General features: G+C 41.6%; 1 protein-coding gene across 1 annotated transcript in view; it reads left to right on the top strand.

Moving 5' to 3' along the window:
• The window catches only part of LOC146854917 (potassium voltage-gated channel subfamily KQT member 1-like), an 879265-nt gene that overhangs the window by 791805 nt on the left and 72024 nt on the right, over positions 1–15436 (top strand). The window contains exon 8 of the mRNA XM_085650545.1: positions 1836–1931. Within this exon, the coding sequence (XP_085506671.1) occupies positions 1836–1931 (96 nt within the window). The remainder of the gene's footprint in view (positions 1–1835; positions 1932–15436) is intronic.

Raw genomic sequence — 15436 nt, 5'->3', positions numbered from 1 at the left:
GGGAAGACCAGTGAAGATCACAGCTAAGTGGAAAATGCATGTGGAATTTAGTGTGGCATAATGAAAAAGTGCAATTTGGACAAATCTTTTAGATGGGTTCAAAACTTCATTACTTTAATGACTCTGTCTAGGGCAACAAAAGTGCCAGTTGCCACACAGAATTTGAAGGAAGTTGCAGCAGCAGAGTGGTGGATATCTTGTTTGAACCTGACTCCTAAGTGCCTTGGGTGGTATTTTAACAAGCATTGGCATAGCCAATAGGTCTCGCCTTTGGGACCTTATAAGTGTTTAGCCATGCAACAGTAGCATAACTAAATACTTATAAGGTCCCAAAAGCGAGACCTATTGGCTATGCAAAGCGGCTTTGTCAGTAAGCTCTAGCTTGAGTCCTTATTGTACAGAGATAAAGGTACTCTTGTCTGGTAATACCCTTCCACATGGGAAAACTCACTTCCCTGGTTTGGCTATCCACTAAAGTCCCAGTAGAGTGATCCTCCAAGTGAGCAGATCAAGAGAGTCTTCATTTTTTTTTAATAAATCTTTTTTTATTGAATTTTGATTTTAGTACAGCAGTAACATTAATAAACAGTATCACATGGTTAGCAGCGTATGCCTTTAGGTCACTTACAGCAGTTCTTTTAACTACAGAATCTTTACAAGTGATTATTCGTTGAACATGTATGTATGACAGTACCAATTGAATTGCACCAGGAAGGTAATTATTATTCAGAGTCTGATCTTGTGAGAAAGCCTACAACCCGCCATGTATAGGCAGTAACCTTGAATTGCTGGAGTGATGTAGAAAACCATGGTAAACTGTATTATTAACACCCCCTGCCTGCGCGTGTGTGGGGGAATGTCGTCTATTTTGTCTATGCCCATTACTGTAGCCATATTCCCCCCTTGAATGCGCCAGCGCCTGTCTTAGCTGTAGGATTGGTGCTTGGGCGCCTCAGAGATACTAGTCGCGTGCACGGCATTGTCCATCCGGGTTGGACGTCAATGCTGGTTGAACTGGCAGGTCAGCGTGTTGTTGCAGTGCCATAAGAAACGCCTCCCAGTGTGTAGCTATTGGTAATTTCCTACGGCCTGTTGTTTCATTGTGGTGAATTGCGATGCCCTCTGTCCTAGCCCATGCAAGTGTGGAGTGTCTCTAAGCCTGGAAGTGCGGAGGGTCAGTAGCTTTCCATCGCTTTGTAATTAGCCGTTTGGCAGCTATTATACCCAAGTCCAAGAATCTGGATGGAACCTTGGTGTTGCGCGTTCTGCGGAATCGATGCAACAAGTATACCGGCCATTCAAAGGGTAGTTCTCTCTCCGTGCAGGCCTGCTGCGCTACTGCAGCAGCTCTACAATAGGTGCTAAGACTGGCGCAACTCCAAAGCATGTGTATCAAGTCTGCGTTTACAACAGAGCATCTAGGAAACGCGGTGTCAGTGCGATGAAAGTATCTGTTAATTTTGGCTGGCGTGTAGTAAGCTCTCTGCATGATGTAATATTGGAACTGCCTGAACCTCGCATTCCTGGGGATCTTAACTGGGCTGGCGAGTACCTGTCCCCACTCTTTGTCCGAAAATAGTCTGCCTAGGTCTTGCTCCAATTTAAGCCTAGGGGGGTCTAACTTGATCGTCGCGTGCTGGTGCAGCGAATCAAGAGAGTCTTCATGATAATTATCTAGGTTTGTGGCCTGCCAGGAAACTATCTAATAGTATCATTCTAGAACACCTGATTATTGGAAGACACATCCTTCAGGGCTTTCAGTCACTATAACCCTTTAACTGCATGAAATATGTGAGATTGTCGAAGTGTTAGTAAAATATGTACTTATGTTCTAGGGAATTCTGGGGTCTGGCTTTGCTCTTAAAGTACAACAAAAGCAGCGTCAGAAACATTTCAACCGACAAATCCCCGCAGCGGCCTCTCTGATTCAGGTAAGAAGATTATTTTTTTAAACTTCACTGTACAATCTAGAAATTATGTTGTCATCTTGTTAATGTGCATGTTTTGTGCCTATCCAAGCCATGAAATATAAGTTATAATGCACCTGTTACCATATGTAGAAAGTATTTTACAAGCCACCAAGAAGTTATCTAGCATTTCGAACAAGATAAACAGAGTGTTTTTTAATAAGACTTGCAATACCGTCTTTTGGTGTTACGCATGCAATATTATTTAAGCTTGTTATGCAGTGCTCATACAACCGTCTGATTGTTAGCGTGCCTCCCAAAACAACTGGCTACAAGAAAATACCGCGATCAGAGTCAGCACAAGTTACGTGCAATGAAGAACCGGAACAGGTTCCTTGATCTCTGATGTCCTGAGGAAGCAATAACGAGACATTGAGAAAGAGACAATAACTCTTCAAAGGAATTAACATAGATATGATCAACTGATCATTCGATAAAAGGCGGCAGAACGGGCCCCTTTCACATTTCGGTCCTGACGAAAGCCTTAAGAATGAACGAGAAGGCTGAAACATGTTGACCTTATTCACAGACCTTATTCACTGATGCAATAGACTAGTAACCCTGTCTATCATAACATCATTTTTGTTTTAATTTCCCACTTCACTCGTATTCTCAATAAAAATGTTTTGTAGCTTTTTGAGTTTAGTAGGGAATTTTAACTTCACCACCTATGAGCACTTTGCACATCCCTCTCTTTTTTGATACCTGGACGCTACTGTAATATCAGTTGGTCTACCTCCAGGTGGAGGACAGCATACTAACAAAAGAAGCCCAATGAAGATGCTGTGACAGTACACGAAGGCGGAGAATCAAGATACACCGCCCCCGACCTGTGTACTCATATGAGGGTTTTCTTATACAGTTTCCTAAAATCTAAGACCCTGATACCACAGGACAAGTGATCCATTCTCCCAGAACCTGATTTTTTGTACAAGAAAATACAGCATAATGGACACAATATAGGCAACTTGAACAAACAAGGTGAATGTGGAGCTAGGAGTTAAATGTATTCTGAAAGAAAACAGGGATGGGTGAGTTTGGCAATCTGTGGCAGATGCAGTTGTGTTGCACTGGTGAAAGACTCATTTTGTGCTGGTGAGGACTTGAATTTTAGATTAAGAAAAGGTTCCATGTTCTCTGAGATGATGAGAAGATTGACTAGAAGGCGGCATATGTATGATGAATTGATATATTAAACAAACAGTATATGTTTAATACGATTCTGGTTTCAATTTGCTGCCACTGAAGGTCTCTTAGAACTGGCAAGATTTGATCAGATTTCCTTCTGTTTGCAAATCTGTAAAATACATCTGGATTATATACTCCATTTATAAATATTTAAATAAACAGATTGTAATTTGTTACAAATACACTTTACACAGTATAAAATTAAACTGGAGCACACCACTAAAAACAAATTAAACAGAAAACTTTGATGGAATAAGTCAAGAGTATGATAGCTGGAAATTGTTTCAAATTTTATTATATTCCCATGATACAGAAAAGGACTACTCTGTTGAATTTTTTCAATGTATAAAGTAATTGAGATATTTCATCACAGAAAGCCAAACAGCTGAACAAGTCATTTTTTTCTGGTACAATATCCGATGAGAGTCACAGCCATGTAGCATTTCGATTTAATTTGTTTTTGGTGGTGTGCTCCAGTTCAATATGATACATTTGACCTAGCAATTACATTATAATTTACCATGCCTTGCACTTTGCTGCAGCAGGAGTGCTTTCTGTAATTAGCACCTACCTAATATTCTCCTTTGAATATGAATACACGTTTAGGGTGGGCTGGTGCAGTTTGGTTTTCACCACTGCTGCATTCTTAACGTTTTAGACAGTATAAAGAAAGTCGTTTTTAGGTCTCGCCTGAGCCAGGGCTTTAGCACAGCTCTGGCGAGAGTTTTAGTAAGCTGGTTTTGGAAGTGCAAACTAGTGACTTTTTTCAGGCCTCCAGCTACAGTGCATGTGCGCCGGGCGCGCGCACCATTTGTCAGCCTGCGTGATCACTTTCGCGGCCGCTTTGATGTTCTCAGTGAGCCGTGCGGCCACTGGGAACATCAAAGCGGGCACGAAAGTGCACACAATTTGCCAGCCAGCGTGCCTCTCTCCGCCTTAGTGCGCGCAACGTGCCTACCCCCCTCCCTTATCCCACTTCCTGCTTGTTTAATTTTGTTTCCCTCATGATCTCTGCCTCTAAACTCTGTGGCTATCTTGGAACACACACGCACGCACCACTCCCGGGCGATCGCTGCTAAAGCGGCCAATGCATGCTTGTTGAGTCTGTCGTTCGAATGGTAGGTCGATAGGGCGCCGACGTATAAGGTCCTTTCCCGAGGTAAGCATGCATTTCAAAAACAAAAGTGAATACCATAGGGCCACAATCTGTGTAAATACATGTTCAGTGAACCGCTTTCGCAGACTTAGTAAATACATTTGCCATGAGGTAAACAGCCGCCGTTGAAAACGCGCCTGGAACTCACCCTGCATGTACCAACCAATTCGAGCCATGTTTTGTGTCAGGCGCCTTGTGATACCCGCCCCCAGACAATGTGCTCGCGCTTGTAGATACTGGCGCGTCTCGCACGTAAACATGGCGACGGTGATGCCAATGCTAATTAATTCAACTGCCATCCTTTGAACTTAATAGTCTATTGTTTCGCCAAATTCCTGAGAAAAAAAGTCTACGTTTATCTTAGAGAAGCTTTCTTTCCTCTTTTACCGTAATATATCATAATAGAATTCGCCAACATATGGCTACTGTATTTTACCAAGCCCGACCCCCCTAGGCACATGGTTGGGCTGGGGCAAAAAATATGCTCGGGCACCAAAATAGAAGTGGCCCCATTTGGAAGCAGACAGTTAAAAAACAAGTATTGAAAATGCAATAAGTCTCGCCTTTGGTTAAGTTAAAGCCATTTGCTTTGCTAATGGTATTGTATAGCAAAGCAAATGGCTTTAACTTAATAAAAGACAAGACCTATTGCATTTTTAATGCTTGTTAAAGTCAGCTTTGTATTTAACACTATGTGGTTACCTGCAGATAGATTCCAACCATCTGGTAGTAAATTCTAGAAATGCAATGAATTATCGTTCTGCCAAATGTATTACTGTTAGGGTGCACGTCCATGAATTATCGGATGCTAACTCAAAATGTATTGTTGATCCCCAGGTAGTGGGAATCAACAGCCAGCACTGGATTTAAAAGTTGGAAATTTGCATTTTAATAATTGCTCCTATGTTTGGATCACATGGGAGTCGCAAACAAATTATGTTACTCTGATTTCCAAGGGTACACACCAGCTTGAAATGTACACATGCAGAAATCCCACCAGTTGGAAAATACTGCATATACAAATTTGACAAACAGCACACTGAGTTTCCCCCATGGAGAAACCCTCTGCCCTATACCCTCATTATACGTATGGAAGCAGCCTGTCTTTGACAGAGGATATGTGCATGTGTTTCTGAGGTGGGCACATACGTGAAAAGGGTATACTAAAACACACAAACCACACTCTTTTGAAAATTCACCTACTTTCACAATGGACCCAACCAGTAACCCATAACTATATTTTTGGCTGTGAAAACTATACAATGCAGATTGAATTCCTGCTTCCACAAATGCACTCAGAAAGGGGAACATTATGAGGGTATTGTTTTTCGTGGTCTGTCACTTTTGGGTAAGTAAACAGGGTACTCTTTGTAGCTAATGCAAAAGGTTTATATGGAAAACGCTTAACTTAGAAGAAGAAGAGAATACTAAGAAACAAAAGGCACTGACTGGGTACTGATCCTAAAGGAAAGCACTTGTGTTTGTATAAGAAAATGCAATTATATGTGTTTGTTGGGACTCATAAAGCATAACATACATTCAATAACTAGGATAGGTATGTCTACACCAACAGTAAGTACTGCTCCTTACTATATATAGAACATTTTATCCTGAATTTCAAAAATGAATTAAAACACGCAAGGTGTATTTAATTGTAAAAGCATTCTATCATTTAATATATTGTATTAATGTGTGCTAAAACGAATGAAAGTTTGTCTGAAAGTTTCAAGGTGTGATATAGAGAAACATTGGTTCCTTCCTCCTTCAGTTCCTGAAGATCTGCAAACCTGTCTCCTATCTCTTCAGTTGAAAACAAGTTATGTTGTATGAAGGTGTGTCAGAAGAGCTATGTGGTGTTGTGGGCAGTGTTCTTCTTCCTAATTCTTATGTTTTTCATATGTGAAGGTTTCAGAGGGACATTCGCTCTGGTTGTTTTTCACTGGTAAGTGCGTTTGAGTTGTTCCAATCAGGCTATCTGAAAATCATTTTACCCATCTCTCTTTTGTGTACCTCCATACTGAGCCAGATGCTCGACTACTTTAGGAGAGACCATCACTTCTGTCCCCTAGCTGGATATATTATCTCCTACCATTGTCCAATTTAGCCACCCCACCTCTGTAGAGTGCACTTTGGCTTTGGAGCTAGGTTTACACTCTGTAAATACCCCTAAAGGCATTACTACATAACTACTTACATACACTCACTTTAGAACTATTAGCTGGAAAGTAAATTCCTCTGTAGTGGAACCTGCACTGAAAAGTGATGTACTCCAACAAATAATTAGGGTTTCATCTCTACACAGGACCTTGATTGAGTACACACAAAATCCTAGGCCTTTGAATGGCTAAAAGAGTGAGCATTGTGCTAACAAATACAATACTAGAAATAGATGGATGAGCTGCGACCTGATCATTATCAATTATTGTCACATCCATGCTGAGTGCTAACCAGTGGTTGTTAGTGCTCAAAGGAAGACATTGCGCTTTGCTTGCAGTTAGGTGGCATGTCGCAGGATGCTTTACTCCAGGAATGGAATGGGCATCCATTTTTCCTGCAATACTAATACCTCTAACAGTAATGATTCTCGGCAATATAGGATCAGCATAATTACCTACATGAATTTAATCACCTAGACAAGAGACAAAATCGGTGGCGAGACCTGCAAGTAGCAATGAGGCTTAATTACCAGAGCAAAGCCAAAGGTCCAGGGAAGACATGGCTTGGCAGTTCGGGCTGGACTGTTCCCATGAGGCACAGGGTCAAGACTGATTTGCATATAGCTTTGTCTGAACTGGGGTGGCAAAGTGAGCTAAAGAATGCTGATGTATTCAACCCAGATCTGTGACTGGGGGTGAGTGTTTGAAAAGTTTCAGCACTCTGTTCATCATCTCTTTGTGTTTGCTTTAATTACCAGAGCACCTGAAAGAAGTGGTATAAATGCTGGTATGCCATGTGTGCAGGTTCATATGCCTTCATCGTTGCTTTAGTTATCCATACTTTAACAGCATGATCTGGAAATTTATCTGGACGAAATAATGAAGATGTCTGAGAAAATGTGGGTAGTCCAGCCTTGAAGATGTTATCACCTCATGCTCCTCTATGGAAAATACATATCATCTGGGACTTTTACTCACTATTATTACTTCAGTCCAAATAATCAACATCATCTGATAGCTCAGTCCTGGATGAAACTTAAAAGTCTTGCATGTATTCCTAAATACCACATTGAGACACGTACTACATTGACTATGTGTACTTGAAGCCTGAAAACTATAGAATGAGGCTAAAGGGGAAATATGTCACATCTAAGCAAAAAGCAATTTACAGTTTACCAACCCACCTCTCATAATACCAGATACACTTGTTATTGCGTGTACCCTTTTAAAAACATCTCGCAAACACATGAACCATATTTAGACCACAGGTGCTGTGCCATAACTTCTGCGGATTCTGCAACAACAAGGGAACCCAAGAGAAGTCGACCAGGGACGTTGTGAGACAATTGTTTTCAACAACAGTGGTCCCCAGAAAGTTAAATGGAAACCAAAGGAATGAATATAGACTCAATCGAAGCTATATTTAGTGGACTTGTCCAGCCGGACAGAGGTCTGATATTTACTTGTAGGTTTAGGATATAGTCATACAAAACAATACATAAAATGGGACACAATCCTGTGTCCTACTTAGCCAGTAGAGTACATAAACAAGGGAGAAAACAAACAATAGGGGGCTCAGGCAAAGCTTTGCCAGTTTGTTACACAAGGAGGATATACAGTGTTACAAGAACAAATCACTACAAAACACCTTTACAGCGGAATGAACAAAAGGTTGTTTGCGTATAAGGTGTATTAGGGTGTCGACGGCGTTTTGATCCGTTTAAAGAATGAGCGGATCATCATCAGGACTTAAGTAACATGCCTGTTAGATAGAGCTTCATTAGCCGCAATTCCAGAATGGGGGAACTTGGGCGGGGAGACGAGGGCTGTTATAACGGCGGCTCCAGATATGATGAATTCAAACTCGGTTTCGGGGGGAGTCGCCTTCGCATACTCTAACGGCTCAGTCGCCAGTATGTTGCAGGGAAGTTGCTGAATAGTAGGATTCTTCCGGGTGTCATTCCAGGGAATCACACCCGGAAGAATCCTGCTATTCATTCTGGAATTGCGGCTAATTAGACTCTATCTAACAGGCATGTTATTTAAGTTCTGATGATGATCCGCTCATTCTTCAAATGGATCAAAACGCCGTCGACACCCTAATACACCTTATACGCAAAAAAACTTTTGTTAATTTCACTGTAAAGGTGTTTTGTAGTGATTTGTTCTTGTAACACTGTATATCGTTCTTGTGTAACAAACCGTTGCCTGAGCCCCCTGTTGTTCATTTTCTCCCTTGTTTATGTACTCTACTGGCTAAGTAGGACACAGGATTGTGTCCCATTTTATGTATTGTTTTGTATGACTATATCCTAAACCTACAAGTAAATATCAGACCTCTGTCTGGCTGGACAAGTCCACTAAATATAGCTACGATTGAGTCTATATTCATTCCTTTGGTTTCCATTTCACTTTCTGGGGACCACTGTTGAAAACAATAACTTCTGCAGAAACAATAATGTAATTCCACTAGGACTTCACATTATTATTTCAACCAGGATGTATATGAATTGTAGGTAATATGGAGGCTGCTGTTTTGCCACCTGCTTTCAGACTTTGGAGTGGGCATATTAAAAGGACTGAGCTATTGATTGCAATTTTGAACATTAGGTGAACAACTATAGGATATACTTGACTGAATAATTACAGTCATAACTAGAATACTGCAGCAGGGAGTCAGATGGATTATTTGCACAGTCCTTCACAGAATGGCAGAAGGAAGCCCAGAGGCTCAACTGACATATCATTAGCGATGATTATACCTCAGAATGATATGAACCGGGATAAACCATGGGATTGAAGGCAATGGTGATTTCTTGGTGAAGCATGTGATGGTCTGTGGGGTAGTCATGCAGCCCAGGCCTTCCCAACCCCTTGTAAGGAAACACCAGTGGGAACATAAGAGCCCAGGGTCTGAAGGCCAAGGTAATGAACATGTTAGCACCCATATTCTTTTGTTCTCATATGTATAGATGATTTTTTGGGTATGATGGAATGCATAGTTCTACTTTACAAGGTGCCTCATTTTTGGTATACTTCAGTATAGCTATAGCAGTGTTGTGCGATGAAATTGTTATGTTACGTGTCAGTACTTTGGCTGACTGAGAGAAAGGAAGAGTTATTCAGATGGCATGCATGTACACTTGTGAGCAAATTTAGATGTATAGAATCATCCCAACTCAATGGGTAGCCTTCCACTGGCGGTTTAGTGTACTAAAAGGCAGGGAACATATGTCTGTAAGGCTAGTCATACTTCTTGTGCTCAAAGCGTCCTTCAGTCACATCAACAACATTGTGCTGACTAAACCATATAGAGAAAGACATGAGAAAGGATGGTCCCTTTTGTGTAATCTTTTGAATTGTAGTGGTTCCGAAGTTAACAATACAGAACAATGTAACCTGGTTCATATTCATCCTAATGCATCACAAGCACAACTCATTACTGTACACAAATACTTGCATGGCTGCAGATGGGATTTCTCTTTCTAAGGTGGCTTCACCCTCTGCAGCTTTGCTGGCTGCAAACCTCAAAGTATTAATTACCACACCCGTAATAGACATCACAACCAGTATCAATGCCACATCACAAAGCAAAGTCATCTCCAGTACCATGAATCACTCTGTTATCATCCAATCTGCAATAATCATCTAAAGACATGAAGATCCCAACAAATTGATCACTGATCTCTAGTCTCCCTTCCCTTATCACAACACAGAAAATGCATGGAACCAAATGTTTTTCTTCATGATCCCATATCAGGCTTCAGCCGCTTCATGCAACTGATCTTCACTGGCCACCATCAGTCAAAACCTTCTACACTTTTAGGATGATGACAAGAACATAGCCCTGATTCTCCATGAATTTTCAGCCGCAAAAGACACATTGAACCTCGGCAAATGACTGGAAAGGGTCAGAGATTGGATGAGTGGGTAAGGATCTGCAATGGAGTGAACTCACTCCTTTCCCTGCAACTGTTTCCAACATGTAGGAATTAGACCAGCACAGCTTTTCTTAAACACAGTACATGTTACCTTAAGGGTTATCACTCTTGCCAGTTTGCTGCTAAAATTCTTTGTATACCAGCTGGTGCCAAATCTTGAACTGTTGCAGACGAGCCTCTGAATGTATGCTAATGACATCCAAACTCACTACCACCACAGAACTATGTCATGATCACTTTATGCCAAGAGCAAATATTAAACCAGATAGAGACCTTGATCTCCATGAGTGCAGCCAGTACCTAAATTCTGATTCTAGAGGATCGCATGCTTGAGCTAATCCACAGCTTTCAATGGTTTGGATATTACTTTGCCTCCTCAAGCAAGACCAGCGTGTCAAACCGTCATTGTTTGACCAATGTAACATTATTTGCACTAAGCTATGATTAGCTTTAACGGCTTGTAAAGACTACAGAACCAGATTGCATGAATGTGTTTTATCATTTGAAAGCAGGACTACAGGAAAGCCAGCTTGTAAATGCACCCCAGCTGGTCCCAGTGGAGGAAAGGATCAAGTTCAAAATCCTCTGCATTGTACACAATGCCTACAGGGTCAAAGTCCCAGTAGTCTTCAGAAGCAGAGTCGTCACTATGTGCCTGTCAATCAATGACTGCATGACTCCTTAATTAATGAATCTTTAATTACCAAAAACATTTAGGTAGAACATTGAGGGTCTAAGGAATCAAGTTGTGGTATTCCTTAAACTTAGCCTGAATTCTACAGAGCAAAATCTTTATATCGAGAAGAATAACATGTATGTACTGTTCCCTGAACCCTGTAGAAGCAATGATACATCATGTTTATAAATGTCCATCATCCAGTTGGCTGTTTAGTTTCTTCTGTAAAGGTTTTTTTAATCTATTCCACTGCATTTCCTTACACTGTGGGAGAGATCTTGCTGACTTAAGTAAGGTTTTGACAAATTTTTTCATCATAAGAATTCAGTCCCTGTAAATTGAATCCCGTTTGGTCTAAGTCGTAGCCCAGAGCTACTTTTCAGGCTGGTAACATTTGAAATATTTGATTATTTTCTTTGTAGATTGAATGTACTCTATTATTGACTTTTTTCCAACCCAATATTCTTCTAGTTCTCTCACGTATTTTCTTCCCTGATATTCACTAACAGACTCACAGAATTATGGATATTCATTTATTTAGAAAATTTTAATTTTTCTGAAAAAGATGCTCCAAGGAGACACAACTACTGTATATGTTGTATATGTTCATCATAACACTATTGAATGAAAAAACCCGAAGGTTGAAATGGCATCATAGTTAGGAATTTTAAAACTATGGTACTTAGTATTAAAACAAAAAGCAACGTTGAAATCTAGTGAAAAGAATAAAGGTTAAAGGGACGTTATAGTTAGGTGAAAATGTCAGTTAAAACATACTATTTCAATTAACAAACTGACTGAAATTCACCAGTTAGTGGTCTAAAGTAACTGTAACTTGTGCCCTGAAGTAACTATAACTTGCACCCCCACCATGCACAGTGTTGTCATCAATGATGTAATTTCAGATGTTGCAGTGATGTGATGAATGATGTCAAAGAACATGTCATGAGTGAGCATGGGAGGGTGCGAGTTATAGTTACTTTAGATAATTATAATTTCTGAATTTCAGTAGTTTTGTTAGTTTAAAATGGTGGGGCAGATTTATGTTTCCTGGCGCATCCCTGCAAATCAGCAAGGATGCGCCAGGAATGATGCGTCACGCAAGTTTACCCTTGCGCCACACATGATGCGCCACATTTACAATGCGGCGCATCATGGCGCAGGAATAAACAGATGCGTGACGCATCTGATGGCGTAAGGTTGGCGCAGTGCTTCAGTTGCGTCGCAAGCGCGACGCAACTCCAGCACTGTTCCAACCTACCCTATCCCTAACATGGTGCGTCAAGCCTTACGCCTGCTTCAAGCAGGCGCAGGGTTTTGGCGCATCAGCGTTGGGAAAGTGACTCAGTCAAATCTTATAGATTTGACTGAGTCACTTTTCAGGGGCGTTCCTGCGACGGAACGCCCCCCCTTCTGTCGACACGCCCACGTGAAACCTGATGTAGGTTTTACGTGGCGCAGGGCTTTACATCGTGACGCATCTCCGTAGATGCGTCATGATGTAAATATGGCGCAACGTGGCGCAGGGTTTACACCGCCGCTGCGTCACAAAAGTGACGCAACTGCGGCGTAAAAGTGGCGCATCTCCAATATAGATCTGCCCCGGTATATTTTAACTGACATGTTCACCTAACTATAAAGTCTCATTAACCTTTGATTGTTTCAGTGAATTTCTATTTCTAAGGTCTTTTTTAATGCAAAGTAATTATTATTATTATTATTACAATTCTTAACTGTAACGTCGCTTTAATCTTTGGGGTTTTTTTTTGCGATGTTTTATTTTTTATTTTTAACATAAAGATGTCCATTGGCATGGGCAGCCAGACCCTGCACCCAACCACCATGGTAGATCAACTCGCCCCGCTTATGTATGGTCTTCAGCTCAACCACTCGCCAACGTGTACGTCAGACTATGTCATGTAACAAATTAAAGGTTGTAGTTTTATGGAAGGTAGACCTACTGGCTTTGTAAATAATGGGTGTAATTTTAAGTAAGACAGGCCTACTGGCTTTGTCAATGGGTCAGAACAACAAAATATTTAAAAAGTAGTGGTCCTATTGGCTTTATCAAGGGGTCAGCACATCAACATAAATAAAGCATACCTAAAGGCTTTGTCAAAAGACACCATTAACTATGATCAAATGTATATTTTGTAAATTCATACATTGCAATGTTTAATATTAGTGACAAGGTTCTTGTCTATTCTTAGCACATTCTTTTGGTGGCAAAGCTTCAGATTATTAGTAGTTCAAGGGTGAAACACAGTACAATTGCTTGTGCTTAAATTGTATGCCATGAAAATATTGAGCTTTATACGTCCTATAATAATATTTCGGTAAGAATATTGACTGACATATTATTGTGCAGATATGTATATATGGAGAAGCCTAGATTTAAAATATTTAACTCTACATATGTTGTATGGTGATATACATTATCAGGTTACATAGATGCTGTCAAAATTTTCAGGATCTTCAGGAGAACCAGCTCAACTATGGGGCTGCATGAATAAATTAGAGAAAAAAAGGATACAGAAGAAAAACAGAGGAGTCCTGTTAAGGAGTGTGCAGTAGGCTACACACAAGAGTTTTTTAGTGCTAGCACAAATATGTCAAACTGTGGAAAATTGCTGCATAGGTAACAGATCATCTTTGTATTCACAAAGGTGAGGTTGGTAGTGACAATTCTACTCACCAACCATGATACTGATGGAGAACTCCAGGCAAAGCAAATGTTGAGTGGGACAATGTTCTGTAAAGGAAGGAAAAAGAGCAAAGAATAACCTCAAGAAGAAGTAACCAGGAGGGGACTCGATAAAGGGTAAAAATAACAAAGTGGGAGGGAGCAGAACCAGTTGACAAATGAGCATAAGACTGAGAAATCTAATTGAGGGACTCAAAATAACAAGTTCCGAACAAATTCTTGGAGGACCTGAACAGTCTTAGACCTACCCAATGAGTGATGGACCCCATCCACACCACGGACATCTGCTCAATCCTATCTTCACCAACTTCATGGTGGACAAACCCAGCACCCTTCACCTGGACCGACCAATCCCTTGTCTGCTTCAACATGCTCATTCCCTACAACACAGAACTTCACTCCCCAAAGCCACCCAACGCACCTGGACCAGGATTCCCAAGGAAACATGGATAACTGAGCTCTAAACACATAGCCAGCTGCAGCATGCCGACCTCTCACTATTAATCATCGACTTTAATGCCTGGATTACCTTCTGCGCAGACTGCCAGGCTCGCTCAAGACAACCACCACCCTAAGGGCTACACCACAAGCGAGCTGGTCCACGGAAGAACCGACACTCACTAAGCGCCCTTGCAAGACACTCATGAACACAATGCTGATGGAAGTAGCCCGCAAATTAGCCCTCTAATTTTATCATCAGCAACTCAGATCCACCAAAGGATCAGTACTCACTAAACAAATTGAGAAAATTTCTGTCAATGCCAAAGAAATGTTTGCCATATTAAAGGACTTCTGCTTGTCCGCCACCATCTCCATTACTGTTGCCCCATAACAGGACCTCTACACCCAACTCTCTCACTACTTCAGCAACAAAACATTTACAACAACATTGCACCCCACCTGGACCCCCCCCAACCCCACCAGCTCCCAACATGATGAGACAAACACCCTGGAAATGGCAATTACCTGCTGGCCCACCATACCCACAGCAGAAATCTCATCAACCATGCTCTCCATTCACTCAGGAGTCCCATCATGTCCATGCCCATGCTGCATCTTCACCAAAGGACTTGAACCCATCTGTGCCACACTCACCCCAATTCTTATCTCCCTCACCAAAACCACCGTCCTGGACGCCGGAAACAAGCCACCATACTACCACTTCCGAAGAAACGGTCAGCAGAGCCAAAGACTCTTTCAAACTACTGACAAATCTCCTTGCTTTCATACCCAGCTAAAGTCCTGGAAAAGCTAGGTAACAAATGACTGGCCAACCACCTCTTCAACCCCACTCAGTCCCTATTTCAGGCCCAACCACAGCACCAAGACCACCCTCATCACTGCCACCTATGACATCTGCCAGATCATGTACAGAGGGGACACTGCAGCACTCACCCTGCTCAACCTCTGGTGAGAATGGAACACAGCTTAAAAGATAGTGACATATATTAGACCAGGGGTACTCATAGTACGGCCCGCGGGCCGCCAGCGGCCCGGCAAGCCTTTCTTGGCAGCCCGCGAACCTGGCAGACATCGTACGGGTGTTTTTTGTTGTTGTTTTTAACAGTGTCAGCAAACACAGACTCTGCTCTGTGGGGGCCCAGGGTTTCAAGCGATAGTCCGAGTGGAGCTGCTGGGGCGCTAAGAG

Source organism: Triturus cristatus, chromosome 4_1, assembly GCF_964204655.1.
Source record: "Triturus cristatus chromosome 4_1, aTriCri1.1, whole genome shotgun sequence".
Taxonomy (NCBI): Eukaryota; Metazoa; Chordata; class Amphibia; order Caudata; family Salamandridae; genus Triturus; species Triturus cristatus.
Note: the sequence above shows the minus strand (reverse complement) of the source record. Positions and strands in the feature narration are given on the sequence as shown.